Here is a 25705-nt window from a genome sequence, read left to right as displayed (position 1 = left end):
TTTAAAGACATGCATTTCTCAAAATCATCAGCCTACACACCAGCATCTCCTTGCTTGCTAGGGAACTAACTGCTGGCTACTGCGAGCTGTGTTGTTGGCCACAGTTTGAGTAACTACAGCCTGCCACTCGCGGTTTCATGGGCCCCTGCACTACAACTGAAGATGAGCTCTGACGGGTGCACGAACAGACCAGAGAATGTGATGCAGCGTGGATCTCGTGAAGAGCGAAATTAAAGTCAAAGCGAATTTCTCTCTGACATGCCAAGAGTTCTATAAACATCCTCTTGGTCAGAAGGCTCTAAGCAGCGGGGTCTAGCAAGACATAAATTCCTCAAAAGGCCTCTATGGCACAATGCACTATCCATGGTGCTGAACGTTGTCTCACATTGACCTTCAACTTCAAACTACTTTATTTTCCTTTCGGAACGTAATTTGTGCAGTGGTTAAAAGACGAACATACAGTCCCAATACATAGACACTCACCACTATAAAAAACATCAACTACATTAAAACTACAGTAAAAAACACCATTATAAAAAACACCAACTACATTAAAACTACAGTACTTAAAAGCATGATATATTAAAATCCATATGGAGCGATTCTATATGTATATAAATAATACATAATAATAATACTACAAATGATATGCGTCCATCAGGTGGAAGGGGAGTCTATTGTTAAGTAATAATAATAATAAACTCTATTTGTATAGCACCTTTCATACAGAAACTGCAGCTCAAAGTGCTTCACAACAGAAAAAAGACAGGCATAAAATGAGCACATACTGTAAAGTGCAGACATATAAAATCACAGTTTTTCACATTAGGATCTAACATCCCAACAGGCCACCTAGTTTATGGTTTGATTCAGTTTTAAATAGACAATAATAAAAGGAGCAAGATAAAATAGACAGAGTAAAATAGTGCAATAGTGCAGTGCAATAAAATTGTAGAATAGAATAGATTAAAATATATATATATTTTACAGTGCAATAAAATAGTAGTCCAACGTCCAAGTGGTAAGTGTCCAGTAACAAGTATGAAGACAAATTCTATATATTCTAGATTTATGTTCTGTTCTGCAGTGTTTCTGCTGCTTAGCCATTTGGCCACTTTGACCTACGTAGGCATTTAATAAATCAGTTAATTAATCTAAATGCTTTATACATTATGCCTATAATGAACCTTATTCTTCTTACATATTGTATTGAGAATTAGCCTACTTTACTGTCCCACAGAATCGTCATGCTGTCCTGCATTTGGTCACAACTACAAGATGAAAAGGGAGCAGCAAACCATTGCGTTATATATTTTTCAGGAAGCATCCGTTGGAAAGTGAAACATGGCCTGTTGAGAATACGTTCATTGAATGTCTTTGCAAGTTGCTTCAGGGCAACACAAATAAAAGCAAACAACAAACAAACGTAACAGAAAACGACTTTCTGTTGCATCGTTTTATGAGATGTGTTGAGATGAGTTTTATATGGATATAACTGTACTATATCATTAAAAATGTTTTGGCCTACAGTACATAAAACCTTTTCACAAATTGCACCCTGTGTAAATCTACTCATATATATATATACAAATGCAATACGGTAACAAAAACATTTGTATGATTTCCCAAAATGCTGTATTTTGTATGTAATACAACAGGAGAAAAACAGGAAGATAAAGGGTTTTATCTAAAAAAGGAACAAAAGAAATGTAATAAATGAAAAGAGGAGAGCTCACTTGTGGTCTTTTTACACTAAAGCTCTGATTTCTAAGTGAACAATTAAGCAGCTAGTGTTTATAGCTGTGATGAGTGGGTGTTGCCAATCAGTAAATAAACCTTGGCATTTTGATTGCTGTGGCTTTCCAAAGGAACACAGGAGATTTAAATATTTTATGTTGTGCCTAATGTAGAGAACTGTGTGTAGTGTTTTGCAATGGTGTGATTTAGAATTGAAAAGCTGAGTGTATAGCAGAAACTGAGCTTGCAATTTTGCAGACTTGGTTTAGGGATCAGGTCTCAATGATTTCATTTCAAGTTCCAATTTTAGTGTGTGAGCAATTGAGAAAGAAATATGAACACCTTCGAGGATGATTTAGGGAGATGATTATCACTACATCTGTGCATGATAGTGCATGCGATCTGTGCATGCATTCTAAAAATGTCCCTCACAGAACATCCGTGAGTGAGGGACCATCATTTCCCACGTATAGCCCACGGCAGCAGTTTTACGCACTGTGGGATGAATAGGAAAATATTTCTGCACATTAACTGTTTACTAATCCAGGTGAATCATTGTCAAGTCAATACGATCAATCAAGTGGACTTACTCATACGTATGTATATGACCACAATGTAGATCTATATAGGCTCTGAATAGGAAATAAAACACAGCATACACATGATATATAGCAAATGAACACTGAACTCAGTCACTCTCAAAATGGTCATGAGTCATGATACATTATGTATGTATTTATACTCACTAGCACTCAGCATGGTGCCTACATATAAAGAGGACAGGTCAGTGTTGTCATAGAAACATTTGAAAATGACTTCCCCTTTACCACTGGAAGACTAATACATAAGTAAGAAGTAGCGGTGTCTCCCAGTGCTTCATGAGAACGCTGGGGCTGTGACCCATCGTCTTCTTTTCATTGACCTCTCTCAAGCCCTGTCCTTTTCTCTTCATCCTCCAATCACTACTGTTGCTTCCCATTTGATGAAGGGATCAAGGAAAGAGGGCAGGGATAGGTCCATTCTAGCCATGGAGCCTAAGATATCTGGATGTGCTTGTCATGTCACACACTGCAGTTCACCCAGCGTAGCAGCCCCGCAACTGTGTGATTTACATAATGGCTTCATCTGTATAACGTGGGAATAGAGCTATTTCTTTATTTGCTGACAAATCATATCTGTTGGAAACAAGATGAGGGGGGAAACAAGCAGGTTTTTAGTCTTGGGGGAAATCGAGTGTCATAAATAATGAATTCAGCCCTGTTAGGCAATGTGGTGGAAAACAGGCTACTGTTCTGCTCTGGTTGTGAGTGATGTGCTGCTTTTTAACTGGTGAGGAAATCTTTCTTTATCCCTTTCTTCCTTTCTTTCTGTCTTTCTTCCTTCCTTTCTTGTTGTCTCTCTCTATCTCTCTCTCCAGAGCCAGAGAACAGTGATGTGGCAGAGAGTCTGACTGAAGCAGCTCAGCAGCACCGCGTCCGGCCCGGCTGTCAGAGTAGGCGGCTTGCGGAACATCAGGACAGTGAGGATTCCGAGGTGACCGTCAGCGCCGCCTCCAAAAAGCGAGGGCCCCTACGAACCAGCCGCCAAGAGTCAGCTGGCCACTATGCTACCAATCTGGCCGAGTCAGTACTGCAAGACGCCTTCATCCGCCTGTCCCAAGACGAGACCTCCTTTGCCCCTGAGGCTGCAGTGAGCGTGTCGAGCCACCCCCCCACCTCTACAGGCCCCTCACAGACCGAGGAGACCTCCCGGCAACGTACTTGCTCTTTCGAACTCCCCAAGATTATCATAGTGCAGAGCCCAGACAGCTCAGAGGGAGCTGCAGAGTGGCCAGAAACCCAGGCCTCTCAGGTGCCTGAGCAGGATGCGTCTGATGGTGCCATTCAGACACCAGAGCCTGGAGTGCAGCCACAGGGTCACAGACACACCGGTCACCCCTCCAAGCCCGTGGAGGTGGCCCTGGCTTGTGCCGCCAGTGTCATCGGCACCATCTCCACCCCACAGGTGACAAAGCAGCTCACGATAGAGTCCGCATCAGGGGAAGACACAGAGGAGGAGCTGCAGGAGCCAGAGGACGGAGCTGACTACTCCTTCTCCTCGGCCATGTGTGGCATGGCCCGGGTGGCGGGCGCCGTGGCTGTGGTGGACTTCACCGAGGAGTCGGGTGAGGGCGGTGACTCTGATGCCGAGTCTGCCGAGGCATACTCGGCTTCCCGGGGGCTGATGTCCGCGGCTGAGGCCTCTGCCGCCTTCACTCTCCACTGCAGCGTCGCCGATGGCACCAGCATAGAGGCCTTCCGTGCCAACATCGCAGAGGTCCTCCACAGGGAGGCGGGTGAGGTGCTGGCTCAGCCCCACGGCTACAAGAGTGTGGCACACCTGCTGGAGGCCACCCATAACAAGATAGTGGATGGCATTACGTGTCCGAAGAAGTCGTATGTGGACGACACAGAGGTGGACGACTTCATCAGCGAGGTGGCAGACAGTCTCTTTAAGCACGCTTTAGAGAAAGCGAAAAAGAAGAAAGAGCTAGAGTGTCCAGGGAAAGACGCCCCCAGCTTCCAGGGCTACCTGCAGGAGAGTGTCAACAATTTGCTCTTTGACGTCCTTTGTCTCACACAGAAGAAAATCAGTGGCATTTCCAAATGTAATCGCAGTTCATTTGACACACAAGAGGGTGAGGTGTGCTACAGAGAGGCTGCTGCTGCCAAAGAGGGCAGGGAACCATTAAGTCAATTACAGTGCTTGGTTGGCTATAACCAGCCCAATAATAGTGAGAACCAGAGCATCGCATTCCACTGCACCGATAAGCTGACCATGGCTCCTGGGTTGAAGGAGGAGAAATACAGGCTGGAAGAGAAGGAGACTGATCCCTCTGGATCTCCCATCACAGGGCACAGCAAAGAACAGCAACAGCAGCGCAGACAAGGCCAGAATAAAGCCTCCTCATTTGACTATCAGCAGATCCAGCAGTACAGGGCGGCTGTCCGGGAACCTTTGAGTGAGATCTCAGTCTTGAGCACCGAGAGGAGAGGGCGGCCAGGGACAGGCAGTGACAGCAGACAGTCCTCTTTGACTCCCCAGTCTTCTCTCAACTCCTGCAGCTCCCTGCTCTCATTCAGGATGGACTCAGAGTCCAGGACGCCCGTTTCTTGCTTTGCTGATGACTTGGCTACTACAGTAGTGTCCATGGCCACAGAGCTGGCTGCCATCTGCCTGGAGAACTCTTCAGGAAAGCAGCCATGGTTCTGTGCCCTGAAGGGGGCATCTGGAGAGGGGCCTGAGGGCTATGTGCTGCCCACCTGCCGTACGGCGTTCAGGAGAAAGGAAGGCCAGAACGGCAGCACTGCCTCCAAGAAGCACCGGGCACCGCGCCTCAGCGAGATCAAGAGGAAGACAGAGGAGCAGCCAGAACTGATGGAGAGGCTGGTGAACAGGGTGGTGGATGAGACGGTCAACCCTGATGAGCCTCAGGACCCCTTCGCCCTCTTCGCCTCTGAGGTCACTGCCAGGATCATGAACTGCCCCGAACTCAATGTGATGGACACCGCCAAGGCCGGTCAGACTCGCAGCAGGCTGCAGTGTGAGAGGTGGAGCCGGGGGAAAGCAGCCAGCTATGAGAGCATACCTGAGGAAGACACCAACCCGTTGGGCACACCCAACACCCTGGGCCCCGGCAGCCGACTGGGCCAAAACCTGAGCCGGGGTAGCTCCATCTCCAAGCAGTCCAGCTGTGAAAGCATCACAGACGAGTTCTCTCGGTTCATGGTGAACCAGATGGAGACGGAGGGGAGGGGCTTTGACATTCTGCTGGATTACTATGCAGGGAAGAACGCCAGCAGCATCCTGGCCGCTGCCGTGCAGCAGGCTGCCTCCAAGAAGAACGGTCACCTCAATGTCAGGACCACTTCCTGTCTGTCCAAACAGTCCAGCACAGAGAGCATCACGGAGGAGTTCTACAGGTTTATGCTCCGAGACATGGATAAGGAAAACAAGGAGTTTGGCATGGCTAAGACTAAAGAGTGGAGCAACAATCTGCTCCCTCCCTCCCCCAGAACTCTCTTCTGCATTCGTCAGTCATCAGTACCAGATAGACGTGCCTCAGATTCCCGGCTAACTGTCAACTCAACTGTCAAAGCCAACTCATTCGATGGTTTTGCCCGCAATGTGCATGGAGACACACTCAACATATATCCCACCAACTCTGTGTCGGCCACAAGCCTGTGTAAGTCAGACTCGTGTCTTTACCAGAGGGGCCAGACCGACCAGATAACAGACATGCTGATTCACGAGACCTGGTCCAGCTCCATTGAATCCCTGATGAGAAAGAACAAGATCATCTCTGACCCAGAGGACAGCATCGAGTTGGAGGCAGCTGGAGACTACCAGCCCAGTGTGCAGCAGTTTGCCAACCGCCTGGCAGCTGATATCGTGGAGACTGGTAAATCTGCACTGGGGTGCCAGCAGGAGGGGGCTGGGAGCAGTTTTGTGCGGCAGCAGCACATGCCAGTAGGGGAGAGGAGGAGAGGGTTCAAACAGTCTCGGCCAGGATGTAGTCGGAGCAGGACCAGCCAGGAGCAAGCTGGAGCAGGGGCTGTAACCGGGGCCAGTGACAGCAGCATGCCCCCCTTGAGGGGCCCTAGGGATGTGCCTCTGATCCACATCCAGGGAGATCAAAGGGATGAGGCGGCTCGCCGGGATGCAGAGAGGGCAGGCGGTCGCCCCCGGGATCTGCCCCCAGAGGTGTCGGTCTCCAGACGAACCGAGAGAGCACCCACCAGCCGCAGCAGGTAAGCCCAACCACCCACGCAGGTCATGATTCTTCAACGTGTGAGTAAAGCCGTCTTTCAGACTAGCAGACTCTTACAGACAAGCTGCAGAATCAGCCCTAATGGATACCTTATAAGGCTATCACAGAAAAGAGACTTTCAGCTGGCTTTGATCTGTTTGATGGTGTAAGAGAGTGAACACGAGAGAGAGAGAGAGAGAGAGAGAGAGAGAGAGAGAGAGAGAGAGAGAGAGAGAGAGAGAGAGAGAGAGAGAGAGTTTTTAATTGCTCTACTTGCAATCATCCTTTTTAGAAATGCCATGAATATTTAACAAATGGTGTTCTGGCCTCACAAATAGGAGGCTGACCAGGCGTAGCAAAGCTATTTATAATGTTTGATCACAGAGGAGGCGCTACACAGGAGATCCATTGGCTGGGAAAAACAAATCTGTTTTATCCTCGTATGGGGTTTGACAGACCCTTGGTGACTCCTATTGGCTGGGTGACGTACCATGTGTGCAGGAAGCTTTCTGCAGTTTCATCTTTCATTCACCCTGTTGATTGAACTCACCTCGATCTGCAAGGCAACAGAGGCAAACGTGTGGCTTGTGACGTCTCAGACCACATTACTCTACTGGTACATAGACTATGTTTATACGTCTCAGACCACATTACTCTACTGGTACATAGACTATGTTTATACGTCTCAGACCACATTAGTCTACTGGTACATAGACTATGTTTATACGTCTCAGACCACATTACTTTACTGGTACATAGACTATGTTTATACGTCTCAGACCACATTATCCTACTGGTACATAGACTATGTTTATACGTCTCAGACCACATTACTCTACTGGTACATAGACTATGTTTATACGTCTCAGACCACATTAGTCTACTGGTACATAGACTATGTTTATACGTCTCAGACCACATTACTCTACTGGTACATAGACTATGTTTATACGTCTCAGACCACATTAGTCTACTGGTACATAGACTATGTTTATACGTCTCAGACCACATTATCCTACTGGTACATAGACTATGTTTATACGTCTCAGACCACATTAGTCTACTGGTACATAGACTATGTTTATACGTCTCAGACCACATTATCCTACTGGTACATAGACTATGTTTATAAGTCTCAGACCACATTACTCTACTGGTACATAGACTATGTTTATACATCTCAGACCACATTACTCTACTGATACATAGACTATGTTTATAAGTCTCAGACCACATTACTCTACTGGTACATAGACTATGTTTATACATCTCAGACCACATTACTCTACTGATACATAGACTATGTTTATACGTCTCAGACCACATTATCGTACTGGTACATATGTTTACACGCAGGATGTAACTGGATTCTTTGCCCAGCCTGAATGAGAAGTAGATGAAATTAACCCTTGAGACTGAGAAGCATACCAAATACCAAAGTCCCTTTAGACATTTTATAGCCACCCATTTGTAAGGCCAATCCAAATAAAGTCAATCCAGATCACCTTGAGTTAGGGATGCACCGATATGAAGACTTTGGTCGATACCAATAACCGATATTAACATTTCTGTTATGGCTAATAACCAATTTTTTTTTTTTTTCATATTTAAAGTTTTTATTTTTCACAAGCAAGACAATACACATGACAAGACAAACTAAGACAAAAAAAATATAATAATAATAATAATAATAATAATAATAATAATAATAATAATAATAATAATAATAATAATAATAATAATAATAATAATAATAATAATAATAATAATAATAATAATAATAATAATAATAACAACAACAACAACAAGGGGGTGAGGGGGGGGGGTTGCAGAGTGTTACAAAGGCTCAGTACACAAACATATTCCAGATAGTGATCTAATAAAGTTCAGGGGACCTTGAAGGCCATCGGGCCTATCACTCTCTTGAAGAGATAGAGCAGCCTGTTCCATTGATAACAAGTCCATGAAGTCCTAATAACCAATATTGATATGATCTGTATGAATAAACACATTTCTATGATAATAACATTTTGTACATACTGAAACAATGTTAGCCCATAATCCTGTGCTGCGTCATTGTCACATGCAAGTAACTTTACCCAAACAAACTCTGCATGACCAAAGAAAAACACAACAGCAGCTAGACATCGGCCCAGATACCGATACCGATATGTGAAATGAACGGCCGATATCAATATGTTACCAGTATATCGTGTATCCCTAATTTGAGTGTGACTGTGTTGCATCATACAAAAGTACTCAACCTCTACTGTCTTTTAACCCTTTCACTACCACACTACCAAAGGGTTAACCCTTTCACTGCGACAATACAGGTTAACCCTTTCACTGCCACACGACAAAGGGTTAACCCTTTCACAACCACACTACATAAGGTTATATTTCGTATTGCATCGCGTCCCGCTCTGAGCCTTACGAGATACTCCTATCTCCTGTGATACCTAATGTATCTCCCACGAACAAAAACACATGCACCCCACCTGTATGGGGCCCCGCCCCTTATGGTGGCACCGCCCATATAACCATGACCCTGGTCATGAAACACCCTTCCTCTATTTTCGTCCCAGCGTATTGGATGCGTGCACCATACGAGCTAGCGGAATGAAAAGATTAAGGAAGATTAATAATGTTGGAAGCTTACCGGAGGTTGCTGGCCCCTGGCATCTTCAACGCATGTTTTCGGCGACACGACGGGCCTGTGATGTTCCTCGTTTGATGACTGCACATCGAGGTTCAGATGTACAAGGCTGGCTGTCGGGCCAGCTTGTACTCAGGTAGGCCCTGTGTCTTCAGGCATGGGTATTAGTGTTAGTAATGCTGGTTTGTGTTGTTAACACAACCTTGTTGTGTGTTGGCGCCAGGGGCAAGATGGTTTGGTGAACGTTCTCTGCAGGGAACGGTTTCCAAGCTGTCTTGGGCGTGCTGCTAAAACATCTAAAGCTATGCTAACATGCTATCGCTACTGCCGCATGCTATCACTACTGCTAATTGCTATGCTGTTTTAATGTCTCCGCCGTGAGATGTTGTCACTCTCCCGCCTCTTGCCCGGTTCATCAATGAAGGTCAGTCGGTAGCTGTTGTGGGGTTTTGAGTTCTATTTACCTTTTTCGGGTAAATGGGTTGACAACGGGGTAGGTCGTGGCTAGGTTCTAGCCAGGTATTACCTTGTGTTCCGGCGGGGTTTGTTGAACGGTGTTCCCATCTGGGTTGGCGTCGGGTAGTGGGGCTATGGGTCCAGCCGACATGGTAAACATGTTGCGTGTCTGTGCACAGGCAATTGTTGTCTTGGGTTCCACATTGCCTGGCGTTAGGCTGCAGTAGTATAAGGGCAGGGCCGCTTGGGAGAAATGTGAGGCCCTGTGCGTTTTTAGACGCGAGGCCCCCCATCTCCTGGGGCGGCCCTGTGTAGGGGGCTATTGTTTCATTTTGTCACTCTGCTATGAGAAGGTCTGTCTTGCTACAGCTTTCTCTCCTCTCAAACCATTCATACTGACGGTCAATCGGTATACTGGGGGAGTAGTGCGGGGGGGGGGCTTTGTTTACCTTTTTTGGTAAATGGGCTAAACTAGGGCTGGTGTTCTGTTGTGAATATTTTGAATGAAGACGGGTCTGGTCCGTCTCCCCTTAAACTTTGTGTGTATGGGTTTGCTCATTCTACAGTTTTTGTGGTTTAGCTCTTTTATTCATTTAACCTTTTCATGGTCCACACCACAGTGGAGGGTGCTGTTTGCAATCACCACTGGTGCTCCATGTTAACGTCAGTCCTTTGTTTTTGATATATTGAAACAATGCCCCGCCCGGCCGTCACCATGGGTCGGCCTGGCGAGTGGCTGGTGGGCTGTTAAGGCTTGTACCGCCACGGTATGGAATTGGCAACGATTAGAACTGTGTTCGAATTGGTGTTTTTTCTATTAAAGAAATGGTGTCTGGTGGAGGGGCCTTGAGGGCCGGCCGACGTCGACACATCGCGCAAGGTTGTTGACGTTATTAGCTTTGACCCAGCCGCAAGCTATAACCGCTCAGGGTTCCCCTCTCCGCAGGGGATTTTGGTCTTCTGCTGGAGCGCGGGCGGTATTGTCCTAGGCCCTACACCGCCTCACACCGCGCAGCCAGAAGAAGAGAGAGCACGGCCTCGTCAGCGGCGATGACGGGGCCCTCGACAGGCGGCCATGTTTCCCCCGCCAGTGGTGCCCTGGTTGGAGAATCGACAGGGTATCGCGAGGCCGACAGTCTTGGCGGCCGAGGGATCGGCCATTTTGGGTGATTTCGGTGTTGGTAAACCACTCCGTCGTCATTTTGCCGCGAGCAGCCCGCTCCCCGCTCAGTCCGCTTTCTGTTACCCTCAGAAGCGGGGCTCTGGGTGTGTTCCTTTGGCTGCGGGCCGCGAACCTTCTTGAAGCGTATGCGGCCCCATTCTTCGCTTCTCATGGAGACAGGGGCTGACACCCAGTTGATGGCTGAGCCTGGGTCTGTCCGTGAGAATGTTGTGCTGTCAAGCGGCTCCCACACCTTGAACTGTGTTGGTTGAGCCTGGTGTTACGTCTGTCAACTTAAGTGTTGTCAGCAGGGGGGCTCGAAACCTTTTGAGGCACACAGTGCGGGCTTCCCCGGCCTCGCCTTCGCCAGGCCAGGTATCATGTTGGTGCTCCCACTCCTGGAATATTGGCAAGTGGTCGCAGCTCACATGGTTTGGGGTGGTAGTGATATCACTGCAGGGCTACGGTGTGTAGGAACCCATGGGGGCCTTACACCTTGCATGTCCGGCTGCAGAACAACTCCTTCAGCATGTTCTGGAGGGGTGTTCAGTGGGGGGGCTTTTTTGATCGGAAGCCCCCCGTATCAGACAGGCCCTTTTCTGTCGGGGTTCCCCCTTGGGTGCGATTGCCTCGTGGGTGGTGTCAGGGTCAGGTGTTCCGACACGGAACGCGCTCCTCGCACGATTCCAGGGTTGTCTTCGCACAGCGGGGGGGACCGGGCCAACTATCTACAGTTCCTGGCGGACCTGCGCCACGTGACGGCGGGTGCGTTGGGAGTGTCGTCACATATGACTACGGCAGTACCATATGTCGAGGTAGATGGAGAGAATGGTGAGGCGGGGACTTGTGTTTACACAACCCCACCCGTTTTCAGGTTTGGTACAGACCCTGTTGTCGGGGTCTCCAGCAGGGACAGCTCTGGTCGACGAGATCCAATCTCTGTGGACGAAGCAAGCCATCGTCGTGGCGTTCTCCTCCCGGTGTTCTCTGCCCGAGAAGTCGGGAGGGAGGGGTGTAAGACCCAGGCTGGACCTGTCCCATGGGAAGGTTCAGCATTTTTTGGATCGTCTCCTACCTGTTGAACACTGTCAGGTGGGGGTCTGGTTCTCCTCCATAGACCTGTAGGATGCGTATGCGCATCCCCGATCTTCCATCCTAGGGCTTACCTACGCTTCCTTTGCAGGGTTAGCGTATGAGTACCAGAGGCTGCCGTTCGGTTTTCTCTGGCTCCCCGCATCTTCACCAAGTGCGTGGAGGCCGCACTGGGGCCTCTGCGTCATCCGGGGTTACGGAGTGTTCTGCCCTGATGACGTTCTGGTCCTTCGCGGTCAAGGTGGATCGTCAGGTCTCGTACCAGGCAGGTCTCTACCAGCCTGGGGTTGCTGTAGACTGGATGTAGAGTATTCCTCTTCCCAGTCAACGGTTGGAGGGCTATGGGCATCCATCTCAGAGCGTGTTGTCAACATGCTCGGGAGGTTCCGTCCTAGGACGGTTACGGCGCTGTCTCACGTCGCGTTTTCACCGACGCCTCCCTCGCTGGTGATGCGTCGGGCCAACGCAGTAGGGGGCAGCTGGCAAACCATGCTGCCCGGTCTGCGCTACGTTCAATGTGTTGGTGTTGAAAGCGGTCCTTCTGGTCCACAAATGGTGTTGATCAGGACGGACGATACGACGTCAGTGTCGTGTATCGACAGACAGGGAGGAGTACGCTCCCCCTGTCTGCACCAGGCGGCGGGCGGCTGGCTATGGGCGTCCTCCATCTGCGCGGCCTAAGGGCTCCCCACATCCCCGGCAGGGAGAATGTGGGTGCAGGTGTACTGTCGCGGGGCGGCCCTCATCCTGACGGGTGAGGATTGCGTCTGGACATGGCCAGGCAGGTCTGGGACCGATGCCGTGCCGCCAGGGATTCTTCCCCATACATCTGTTAGGTCAGTTGTTGGGACGGGTACGTTGAGGGGCGCAGGTTCTTGATCCTGATGGTGTTACCATCTGGAATGCGCATGCTCCCTCCACTGTCGCGCTTACGCGGGCAGATGACGTATGTTCCAAGTGTGGTGTAAGGCGGGGGGCCAGGACTCAGTCTCCTGCCCCCTGGTTGCTGTCCTTAGTTACCTCCAGTCTCTCCTTGATAGACTGTCGGCTTCGACGGTGAGGGTATATGCAGCAGCTATATCCTCCTATCATGAGGGGTTTGAGGGGATGTCTTGTTCAGCCACCCTCTTGTGAAGCGTTTCCTGCTTGGCGCTCGACGCGTTAAGCCGGTGCAACGCTCCTTGGCTCCGACTTGGGATCTTCAATTGGTCCTCGGTCGGTTGTCCTTGGCCCCGTTTGAGCCGCTCGAGCGGGCGCCGTTGGGACAGCTGTCCTTCAGGACCGCGTTCCTTCTGGCTGTCACTTCCGCTAAACGCGTAGGTGAGCTCTGTGCTCTCTCGGTACATCCAGAGTGCCTGTCTTTTCGGACCGATTGCGGTGTCACTCTGCGACCTAATCCTGCTTTCGTGCCTAAGAATATCCGGAGTTCCTTCCGCTCCCGGGATATTGTGGTTCAGGCGTTTCGTCCTCCTCCTCACACTGGTGAGTTAGATGCGGGCCTTCACCTGTCATGTCCAGTCCGTGCTTGGGGATTTACCTCAGCCGTACTCAGGATTTCAGGGTTACCGACCAGCTTTTTGTCTGTTACGGTGGGGCTCGTGCTGGTAAGGCACTGTCGGAGCAGCGCCTGTCCCATTGGTTGTGCGAGGGTGTTACCCTCTGCTACACGCTGGCTGGGCAGGATCCCCCTGGGGGCGTCAGGGCGCACTCCACTCGTGGGGTGGCTGCCTCTGCCGCTCTCCTGGGTGGGGCCTCGGTGGAGGCCATCTGTGCTGCAGCTTCATGGTCCTCCCCGGGCTCCTTTGTAAGGTTTTTCCTCATGGACATGACCGGGGGTTCTGTCTCCCAGGCGGTTCTGGGGTCTGTGGCCTTTCCTGCTTCCCGTCCTTTGGTCGGGTAGCAGGAGTGTATGGGTATGGGCCGCAGTGTGTTGAGTCACACGTGGTTCCGCCTGTACGGTGTGTTCAAGGGGTTCTGGCTCCCTCTTGTTCGCATTCAGGTGGAGTTGACTGCGCCCCCCCTTCGTTAGGAAGGATGGGGTGACAGGGCTCCCCGCACCCCTTGATGTGGGCTTACGGGTCCTCAGGGGGTACATCTGTCGGGTCTCGCGCCCGCTCTTCCCCATTATCTCGTAAGGCTCAGAGCGGGACGCGATGCAATACGAAATATAACGATAGGTTATGTAGATAACCTAGTTATATTAGTATTGGCTAAGCGTCCCGCTCTGCGCGCCCTGAGTTCCCTCTTGAGGGATCTTTTCCTGGGACGGGTTTTGGCGAGGAAGGGTGTTTCATGACCAGGGTCATGGTTATATGGGCGGTGCCACCATAAGGGGCGGGGCCCCATACAGGTGGGGTGCATGTGTTTTTGTTCGTGGGAGATACATTAGGTATCACAGGAGATAGGAGTATCTCGTAAGGCTCAGAGCGGGACGCTTAGCCAATACTAATATAACTAGGTTATCTACATAACCTATCGTTAACCCTTTCACTTCACTACCACACTACAGACTGTTAACCGGTAGTGAAGGGGTTAACCTTATGTAGTGTGGTAGTTAAAGGTGTGGTAGTTAAAGGGTTAAATGTGAAGGTACACAGCAGTGCAACGGCAACCTACCCTCTTTAGATAATTAGGTTTGAAAACATTGTTCATCTGAAAACTTTAAATGGATTTATTTATACTGTTCTTTGCCTCAAGTATTTAAAAGTTGAGTTTGGATGTGGAAGTGTCCCTATGCGTGAGAGAATAAGTGGCCCATTTAGGTGTCAGCTTCCCAACATCTAATTGGGTTACTCTAGTCCAGATTCTATCACTTCACATGTCAGTTCATTTTAAATAAGGGTGATTGGAGTTCTGTTCATTGATTGATTATGAAGTTGCAATTCGCACTATAGACTTCTCACGGGTGACATTATGTCCTGGCTTCTCCCAAGTCTCCAGTCTTTTCTATTCACAGTGACATTTCAGCAGGGGCGACTGTACAGTATGACAGGGATTCAGCATGGTGGCAGGTTCCACAAAACACTGATGTGAGACTGGCCTTTCACTGAATGCAGTGACGCGTGGGCTCTCCTGGGGAGAGCTGCATATTCAAGCAGCAATGGAGTCTGGAACACTTTAAAAGGTTGAGGAGTCAAGCGATGCTGCCAGCGTACAATAGAGAGAGATGTCAAGGCAAGAATAGAATTAGAGCTAAAGACTGATAACACAGAATGGATCAGTGCCATGCAAATTACCCTGCTTTTTCAATTAGCATGAATCTGTAAAGTAAAAAAGAATATATATAACATTTTGTATAACTTTATTAAAATCCAGAACCTGTGACGGTTTGATTAACACAACATATTCGATTAGATTAGATGAGATTAGATCAAATTTAAATGTATTGTCATCGCACAAGTACAGTACAACGAAAAGAGGTTTGGCATCGAACCAGACTGCAAATGTAACAGTAAAGTGCAATAGTAATATACAATGTACATTACAGTACAGTACATTAGTACTAGTAATTGTACATTAGTATTAGTATTGTATAAATACAGTAGTTAAAAACTTTTCATCTCAATCAGATCCGATCAGATTTTGAAATCCCATTTTTTGTGATCCAGGATCAGACAACTTGGCCATATTTTGTCCCGGTATTTCAAAGCAATTCAGGATAGGATCACCCTGATCCAGATTCAGACTTTTCAAAATCGGAATATCAGTGCTTTAATACTACCGATCTCCATCTAGTAGATATGAAAGATAATACAAGGAAGACAAGAGACCACATTGCAGAGACATCTATAATGTCTAATTATATTTTGAAATACATAAAGGACATACAATCATAATGGAATTGTAATAAAAAAAAACGTAATACTCCCACTAGGGTAACAACAGAAAAACATTCATTCAAAGGCAGCTGGATCATCCATGCGTGCTTTGAGGCGCTTAATTGTAAGTGAGGTTTCAGTTTGCTGAAGGTGATGACAGAGACTTTTTCGTTGTAGAAGATATTTTTCTTTAATCTAAATTACATTTGTGATTGACAATCTTTGTTGTGATACTTTTATGAGCATACACATTTGTGTCATCAACATTTGGTTGAAAACAAAATAGGCCACCACAAGTGTGACCAATAAATTCAAAATGTAATTGATTTGCCATGAAGGCAAACTTTTGTATTATTATTTCAGTTAACAAACTTTGCCATCTTATTTATATTGAAACTTATATATTATTTTTTTATTCACTTTTTCTCCTGTTTTTCTCAGATTTTTCTCCCATCCCAATTTCATCGTTATGCCAATTCCCCCCTCCCCTTCCTGGTCGTTGCTCGCATGTGCCCCCCACTGGTCGTCTAGGGAGTCCTGAAGTCTAACAGATGCTTCCTCCGTCACATAGGAGACAGCCAGCAACCTCTTTTCACCTGCCAGCGCGGACTCTCATTGGTGAAGTGTACGCGTGGGAGGTCACACTACCTTCAACATATCCCTTCTTTGCTGTACAGGCGCCCTGGCCGACCTGTAGGAGTCGCTGTTTACAACGACCAGAATACCACCCCACCGGCTTCCCTCCCGCTGACTCTGCCAATTGAGCCAGTATGACGGCCGGCCAAGCCGGAGGCAACGCCGACAGCCGGATTCGATACCGGTGTATCTTGCGTTGGTGACGAGCGCTTAGACCGCTGCGCCACCCAGCCGCCCTATATTGAAACATATTTTAAAGTTAATTGTATAGTACATTTTGCTCTGGTAATCCACTGGAAATCCACCCCTCTGGTGGGATCAATATAAACCAAACTGATCCCAATCCTGTGTTGTCAGTTTGAACTACCCGTTTTGATGATTTCATCCAGGTTAAAGCTTGGATTAGATTTCCTGATCTGATCGGATATTAAAAAATCCAAATCTGATCGGATCAGATAGGGATTAAAAGTTTTGAACTACTGGGCCCAGGTGATTAAACCGGTTATAGAATATATAAATTAGTACTACTACTGAGTATAGTGCTAATCAGCTATACTCAGTGCTACAGAGTTGTAGTATTAATACGTACAGCGATACAGGTATACATGTTTCAGAAGCTTAGAGAGAGAGAAAGGTAAAGGAGGTGCCCTGACTTGCCCTCAGAAGGCACGCTTCTTTTCACCCTGCAATGAATTGAATTAGGGAAGGAGTGAAGTGCGTCTGTGTGTGTCCCTGGTGTGAGGCTGTAGCTCATTGACCCTGTCAATAATCTTTTATTTCCCTCTGGAAATCTGGAAGATGGCAGCCCTCCATCATCTGATTATGACTTAACTTAATCAGTTGCCCTGAAATGCCTGACAACACAGTGCTGCCTGCTGGGACTGGGGGTTCAGACGCACTGTGAAAGGAATTAAAATCTCTTATCTGTTTATGTGATGTACAACGATGTGAAATTCAAAAGACCCGGTGTTCATGGTGGAATTGGCTCCATTATTCTCTAATCTAAAACTCTCCCAACACCTGCTTGTTAAAGGAGCTAGAAATAATAGTTATTATTTAAAGTGCATTTCAATGGAATTGTGACTGCATACTTTGCGCAACGTGGAAGGAACATTTTAAGATGACCAAAGTACACATTAACGAAAAGGTCCTGCATACCGTCTTCACTTACATGCAGTTTTAATGATCACAACAAGGTTGTGCTCATTAAAACATGCGCAGGACTTTTTCTTTGTTAATATGATGATTGTTCCTCTCCGACACACCTGTACAGGTGTGTGAGAAGGCTATTTTCTAGAAAGACAACAAACATAGTAACCGTCAGTCTCAGACAAAACAACAGTACTGACCCCCCCAGACCAGATCCAATGGATGATCACTGCGGCCTGCGTCCGGTTTGCTCTCCCCAGCAGTGAGCGGGACAAGCCTGTAGCAGCGGCAGCTACGGTAACGGAGCGAGACAAGCGTTCCATGAGCGGCAGCAGCGAGGAAAGCACAGGGAGCTGGTCCCACATCGCCCCAGAGGAGGAGACCAGCAGCTTTATCCAGCTCAGCGAGGGGTCAGTAACCCCTGCTCCCTTCTTGTCCCATCACGCCTCTCCGACGGGGCTCCGCTGCTCCCCGCCCTCCCTCGCCCCACTTCTCACCGGCCCATCGCTCCTCATGCTCACACTGTGCTGTGCCCGGTATATTCCCCGCTGCTGCACTTGGCAGAGCAACTCCAGGGTCATAGCCTGGCAAAGAGCTGTCTCCACGAAGCCCTCTCCACAGCCGGCAGGAGAGGACTGGGCCTGTAAGCCTGTACGCAGACGGCCACTTTAACAGAGGCCACAGAGGCACAGGGCTATGGCCTGGGATCACTCTGCTTCTCACATCAAACCCTCCTGGCTCAGAACATTTGCTTCCTCATTCTCTGCTTCACTAAGTCCCATTCTTTTGTAGCCTCGGGAAAGAAAAATAAACACTGACTCTGTCAAGTCTGTTGCCAAGAGCCTGGAGTCAGTCTGTCATTCCTCAGTGCCTGTCAGGGGCAATGAGCTGAGGCTGCCGTGGGCCTCACTTACACTGCAACTTAAACATTTGACTACAACAGTTGTCTAAGTAACTTACAGTAGTGCGTAAAAGTAGCATAGTAAACTAACCTGACTTGCTTCAGTCAATGCATGGCATTCTGAAACATACAGTATAGCGCCCATGGGACTCTGGTGCTGTCTGTGTTTAAGGGTTATCGGCCTTCCTGGCTTCAGCTTGGCAGCGCTACCACATGCCTGTTCGATGCTTTATATAACTGCTGCGCGAGGCTGCCTGCCATCATAACTCCATTACACCTCATCCACCGACCACCTCCTCTGCGCCGTGACACCGTGACGCGGCCGCTTGCTCGCCCTTGCCTGTCCACATCCTCGTCATCTGGACGGGCGCGGTGCCAGCGACACACACGCTACCGGCCAACAGCCTCCCGTTCAGCTGCAGCTGCTATTTATATGTAAATGACCAGTTAATGAACAACATGGGCCGCGTCGCCGCCCCCTCGTTATTGTTCTCTTCACAAGTCGGCAATCATGTCGGATGTCTTCAAACAAGACGTGAGCGATGCTCTAACGCTGTTGTCATGGTGTCTTTATTTATTAATTAGTTAAATTCTGTCTCTTGCAGAAATGCCACCAGCAGTGGGTCCAGCCTGGGCCTAGGAGACTTGGAGGCTTTCTCTGATGTGCCCAGCCAGAGCACAGTGATCAGGTTAGAATATACTGTGGACACTATACTACACTGCAGTCTACTACACCATGCTATATGCTATGCTATACTATAAGTGGCACCTCACCAAAGAATAATGCTCATTTATTTTGCTCATAATCTTACTCATTCAAAAACTCTAAACAGTTGATTTAGTTTCACATTAATTTATTTGACAGTTATTGAGAGTAAATGAGTTTGAATATGGCAACCAGGGATGTCATTGGGGACATTGAACCCTTGTGTTGTGTTAATTACAGCTCAATGAAAGGATGTAGATGAAAATAATAGCGATACCTTGTCTGATAGCGCCTGCTACCTTATCATTTCATTGAGCTGTAATTAACACAACACAAGGAGCATAGTCTCACTGATCCACCAATGGGGCCATTAGCCACTGATAAGCTATCAACGGTGTCTCCCGTGGTAATATTGATAGCGATTTTAGCAATAATAAAGTGAGTGCTATGTCATGGTACAGCGCGACTTCACGTGCATTATTGCTATCATACAACAGTTTATAAACACTTTTTTATGAATGACAAACGCATTATGTCTCGCTGTTTTGCCAGTGTATGTCAGGGTGGACAACTGTAGCACTAAACAAAAGATGTACCTTTGTTATGAATTTGTTAATATTGGTGCAATGTATCAACAGAATGTACAGTAGGAATACCTAGGTTACAAGTGCATTATCATGAAATGTTGGCACTTGTAACGTAGCTCAGCCACAATGCAAGGTCTGAACTAACTGTGGTATAACCTGTATAATCTGTCTTTAATGAAGACAGAAAGAGTCTGACTGCAGACCGTATTGCTTTTCTTCACTTGCCCACACAGTATCAGGTGTCTAATGATTGACAATTACCATATTGCTAACAACTCGCCTGCGAGACAGATAATATCTTGGTGTGTTTATCATAATGCTGTGACACTCTATTCCTAATGACGATGTTCATTTAGTTTCATGCCAAGCATTGCTTTGACTAGTATATGGAAATAATACTAGTAGTAGTAGTAATAATACTAGTAGTAGTAGTAGTAGTAGTAGTAGTAGTAGTAGTAGTAGTAGTAGTAGTAGTAGTAGTAGTAGTAGTAGTAGTAGTAGTAGTAGTAGTAGTAGTAGTATTAGTAGTAGTAGTAGCAGCAGCAGCAGCAGCAGTGTGCTCTTGTCTTTATCCAAATGTGTATGTGTTGTGGTGCAGTGCCCATCATGTTTCTAGAGATGTCCTGTAGATACACCTGTCAAAAGACACCATGTCCTCTTCCCCACAGTGAGGTGACGGAGAAAGGCTGTCTTACTGGTAACAAGGAGAATGCAGCTGGTGAGTTAAATCAAGTCTGACAAACATTTGCATATCAGGGCGCCTGGGAATGGAACAAGTTGGAATTGCAAATGTCAGCCTGAGGTGTTTCAAGCTGAAGGTAAAGAGGAGGATGTTGAGTAACATGGCAGAGTAAACCACTCCCTTTATACTGTGGAGGTCACTGACTAGTTTTATTTTTGGCTGATGTGATCTGTGAGCTCATTTTATACAGAATAACATAATTTGTTTATATTTATGTATTTTATGATTAAAGTGGTGTTAGACCTGCTACTGTCATGTCTGCCTATTCATCTTGTCTTTTAAACAAGGTCCACAATGGAAATACGTTTTTGAAACTGTATTGTGTCAACCTCGATGATTTTATTATGAACAAAAACTGCCCGATCAGCTTCATTGAATGGGGTCTTTTCCTGCTTTTGGTCCAATTACTTCCTCACCTCAAACTAACCGCTCCAGGATTCGCCAAAAGATGAGTTTGCTTTGATTATAGAAGCAGAGTTTTGCCTACAAGATAACGTAGGCGAATAAAAAAAGGGTCTATGACATGAATGAATGAAAACTTTATTTAACAGATTGCAGAATGGGTACAATACAGTACGGCTCAATACACACAATTGTTAAGGGGATGCAGACCAGAGAAAGATGTCGGTTTGTCTTGTTTACATCAGGGTCTGTTCTGCAAAATTCTACTCTTCCTCGAATTCTGCTGCCAGCGCTCCTGCGCTTGCGCACGCATGCGCATGACCCACAATATTCTGCCATATCTTAAACAATATCTTAAACATATGTTTTTCATTGCACCTTTTGAACTGTAGGCCTATAAGCATGTAAATATTTGCATGTAATTGGCTTTGCAGCTGAATGTATTTGTAGATGATAACATGTCGGTACACCTGTTGGAGTTCGGAGTGAACTATAGGGTGACGTCACCCAGCTGTCAAAAGATATAGGCGATTCGCGCTACGGCAGCAGTTTTCGAGGAGGTAGTAGAATTCGGCAGAACAGGGTCCCCCATTTTCAATTCATAGTGACATTTATGACATACACAACATACATGACATCATGACATTTATGACATAGGGACATACATGACATACAGGTATATAGTACTGTTAGGGCGGCTACGTGGCGTAGTGGGCTATGCGCTCGCCACGAATGCGGAGACGCTGGGCTCGCCTGTTCGAGCCCAGCGCTCCACATTGCTTTCAGTTTAGCTGGTCGTTCATACTAATACACATTGGCCGTATTAGGGGGTGGGAAACTGATGGGTGGGGATCGGGCGTTGTGGACAGCGACTCCTACAGGTCGGTTGGTGCGCCTGCGCAGTAGAATCAGGAAGTGTCGGGGGCAGCGTGAGCCTCCCACGTGTTACTCCTCTACACTGAGAGATCGAGCTGCGCAAGTGAAAAGATGCGACTGCTGTTACCTCAAGTACCGGAGGGGACTTGTGCTATGTATGACTTAGTCCACATTGCAGCCGGCTTGTGGGAGGCAAGAAACAGCGTTCGTGACAGGGGAGGGTTGAATTGGATGATACGAAATTGGGATGGGAGAAAATATAGAAAATGGGAGAAAAAGTGGATAAAAAAAAAGGTATATAGTACTGTTACATTTGTGACATATACGATATGCAAATATACAGTACTGTTAGCATAGATCCTAACAGAGAATATATACATATGATGGGGATAAGACTGTACATTAGGAGGGGGTGGGTGGGTGGGAGAGAAATATACATACGGTGGGGAAAGAATATATGCATACGGTGGGGAGGAGACTGTCTATTAGGAGGGGGTGGGGGGGTTTGGACATTTACGGTGGCCAGTTTCGAATTGCAGCTTCCCGTAGGTGCTCTTTAACACTTTGATTGCCAGCCGTGTTTTCCTTTTTACCCCCTTGAATGCCACCATCCACTCCAATGTTAACGTTAATATCGCCTAATCTATGTTTGTGTCTAATCTGCCCGTCGCTTATCAAAGACTCATTTTCCAGTCAACATTGTCAAAGCAGATTGTATTTTTATCGCTTCATTTCAGTTTGATAGCATTTTGAAAATCACTAGTTTTCGCGGAAAAAACAACACATTCTATGATAATCGTCTTTTACTGGAATATTCCAGAACGTTGTCATTTGTCTGCCTATTTATGAATCGTTTTCAAATAAACGCTAGATGATTGATAGTATATGTGTGCGCACGCACGCTCGTGCCGCGCGCTGATAATCGCTGCTCTTATTTCCTGATGGCTTTTACAGTCAAAACAGCTATATCACATATAGGGGAAACGCTTATATATCCGTGAAAACGAGTCTGATTATCCTAAGACTGATAACATAGATTCCTTACCTGAGGTCAGATGGTATCCAAATGGTTAATTCCAATTTCCGATTGCCATTCGATCGCCGCGGCACCAAGGCTCCAGAATGAACTCTGGTAGACCCCGGTTACATCAGTGAGAAGTAAAATGTGGAGTCAGAAATCCGTTCTCCCATTCACTTTCATTAAGTCCAATCCAAAAGGGTGATTTACCATCTGGGAGACGATAGGGGGCGCTTTTTTCACATCTGAGCGCCGGGGGTGCCTGGATCTCGCTTGATGCAATATGATTTCAGAACGCTAATAAAAATAAAAAACCCGAGAATACTCGTGACGTGGCATTCAACGGTCGGGGGGTAAACCCGAGAAAAGCCGTGAGTGACATTCAAAGTGTTAAGAGCGGTTTTGAATGTGGGTAAGGATTCACATTCCTTTACAGCTTTGGGTAGGGCGTTCCACATTGCGTTCCACATAATTGCGAAACGTGTTTAGTCCCTTGTTTGAGCCGAATCTGGGTTTAACATGATTTGTTGAGCTCCCTCTGGTGTTGTGGTGACTAGGTCACATGACGAGGTCCTTTAGCGACGTGTGTTTCCTGTGGCTCACCAGGTGGCGGCTCAGGGTGGACAGCAGGGGGCAGTAACAGCCACAGGGAACTGTTGGTGGTAAACTGTGACCTGGAGCCAGAGTGCGTGGACTTGGAGTTGAGGGTGGCTCTGCAGTGGATCGCTGCCTCAGAGCTGGGCCTACCTGCCCTCTACTTCAGGAAGTCCAAAGAGAAGAGAACGTCCAAGGTGGGTCTATCTGGCTGGTTGGCAAATAAATCATTTAAATGGAACGTGTCTTTAGTTTTTACAAAGCAGCTCTTTCTTCCCTCATACTGAACAGGCCATATCTGGAGGATGTAGCCCATCACACCACATATTACATTCATTATTCCCTTCCTTGCCTGGCTACCCCACACCCAAAAGTAAAACATTTAATAATAATAATAATCTAAACTGGGATGTAGATTAGCTGGGCAGTAGGCCTACTCTTGGCAAAAAGGACAGCCCTTGCATGGAATGTTTGTGAAGTTGTCTCTGTTCCAACATGGCTGCCTGGTAACCACTTTCAAAGGAAAACTAGTTTATGTGGTAGAGTAGTTAAAAGCAAGATATTACTGTTCCACTGTGACTTGTTTATAAGATCCAGCAATGAGACACCAATTTGTTTCATTTTTGTTGACATTTTACATGTATCAACACATAGCATAGTAGCAGCCGTTGTCTCTTCCATTGCTATTCAAGCTTAAACTACAGGACAGAGACAGGAGACGAAAATTTGGGCATGATGGGCCCATGTCTAGTGGGTCCCAAAACGATGAGAGTAGCCTGAGACCCAGGATGATGCAGATGTTGTTGTTGGTGGTAGTGTCTAGTTCCCCATTGCTTGAAACGTCCTTGGCGCTGACCTGGAAGTGGGTCGTCACTTGTTGGCTGCGCTACAAAGCCAAATCTTTTATTTAATTTTTTTTAACCTATCCCATACCTTTACCTTACCATTCACAGCCAAGGTCCATCTGGGCGATGGGATCTAGACACTACCTTTCTTTTTCTTTTCTTTCTCTTTTTTACATGGAATATAAAACAAAACATGACAGCACATAATACAATAATAATAATAATAATAATAATAATAATAATAATAATAATAATAATAATAATAATAATAATAATAATAATAATAATAATAATAATAATAATAATAATAATAATAATAATAAACAGAACATCACCAGACAATAATAATAACAATAATGACACTACCTTTCTATTATTATTGATGTACTGATACTGTGTCAATGTTAACAAAGCCTCCCATTTGGAAATGCTGATAGGACAGCGCTTCAATTTCTTTTTTCCTTTTTTTAGTTCCACAGGGTGGTCCATCTGGTGTACCAGAAGGCGTGGCGAATAGCTGACCTGTTCAGCGCCGTGGTTCAGTTCTGCAAACTCCATGAGGCGGAAGAGGAGAATGGCAGCTCTCTGTCCAGCCTGTTTGATTGGTTGCTGGAGACCCTTTAGACTCAGAATGGCTTCTTCTATCCACACATACTGTAAACACACTCGCTCGTGCTCCTAAATGTCCCCTATCTGTGTATCCTACCCTGTCTCCAAGCCACACCATCAAACCTGTTTCTCCCAGTGCAGACGGACACCCCACCCTGTTCCCTAACCACAACACATGAAATATTCATAGGGCTAGACTAGACCGATATAAGACTTTGGTTCGGAGACCGATTTCAATATTTGGGGGTAAACATTTCCGATAACTGATATATACATGTGCTGATATACAGTTTTTTAAGTTAATGTGAAAAATAGACATTTCTTTGAAAATATCCTTCATTTTATAATTTGGAAAATATCAGTAAAGATTTAACTAAAAGCACTTGCAAAACGTAAGGTTATGTATATAACCCAGTTCTGTTAGTTATAGTGCGCTCAGCACCTAGTTGCATATATCTCGCTTCAGCGTATATACACTGAATAAAAAATTCCACCATGTACCTTTACATGCCAGCATTCATCTGGCCACACCCCCATCCGCTTACCTTCATAAGCAGGGGTGGGGCCACACACTCATCTCCTTCCCAACAAATTTCACCACAATGAAAAATCAAGGGCCGCAGCGGCGTCCTAGGTGCTGAGCGCACCATAACTAACAGAACTGGGTTATATACATAACCTTACGTTCTGTATCGTTAAGGCTTCGCTCAGCACCTAGCCCGACAAATACACCCCGCTGAGGCCCCCCACAACCATCAGACCGGGTTGGACCGAGCCCCCCCGACCCTCCCTAATGGAGGACACCCTCCCTAGTGGAGGCTTACGGGAGGGCGACGGATCCGACCAGGCGAAGAGGAACTCAAGCAACTCAACGCACAGCTCCCTAGTGGAGGCTTACGGGAGGGCGACGGATCCGACCAGGCGAAGAGG

The 25705-nt window shown here is 46.8% G+C and overlaps 1 protein-coding gene across 1 annotated transcript in view; it reads left to right on the top strand.

Moving 5' to 3' along the window:
* sphkap (SPHK1 interactor, AKAP domain containing) overlaps positions 1-24790 on the top strand; it is a gene marked incomplete at both ends in the record, with an annotated part of 102170 nt that extends 77380 nt beyond the window's left edge. Inside the window, 6 exon segments of the mRNA XM_084324823.1 lie at positions 3155-6527; positions 17756-17905; positions 19002-19085; positions 20358-20407; positions 23334-23518; positions 24638-24790. Coding sequence (XP_084180949.1) covers positions 3155-6527; positions 17756-17905; positions 19002-19085; positions 20358-20407; positions 23334-23518; positions 24638-24790 — 3995 coding nt within the window.
* Between the last annotated feature and the right edge of the window lie 915 nt (positions 24791-25705).

Source organism: Notolepis coatsorum (assembly GCF_963971535.1).
Source record: "Notolepis coatsorum genome assembly, chromosome: 1".
Lineage (NCBI taxonomy): Eukaryota > Metazoa > Chordata > Actinopteri > Aulopiformes > Paralepididae > Notolepis > Notolepis coatsorum.
This window is presented reverse-complemented; position numbering and strand designations above follow the sequence as displayed.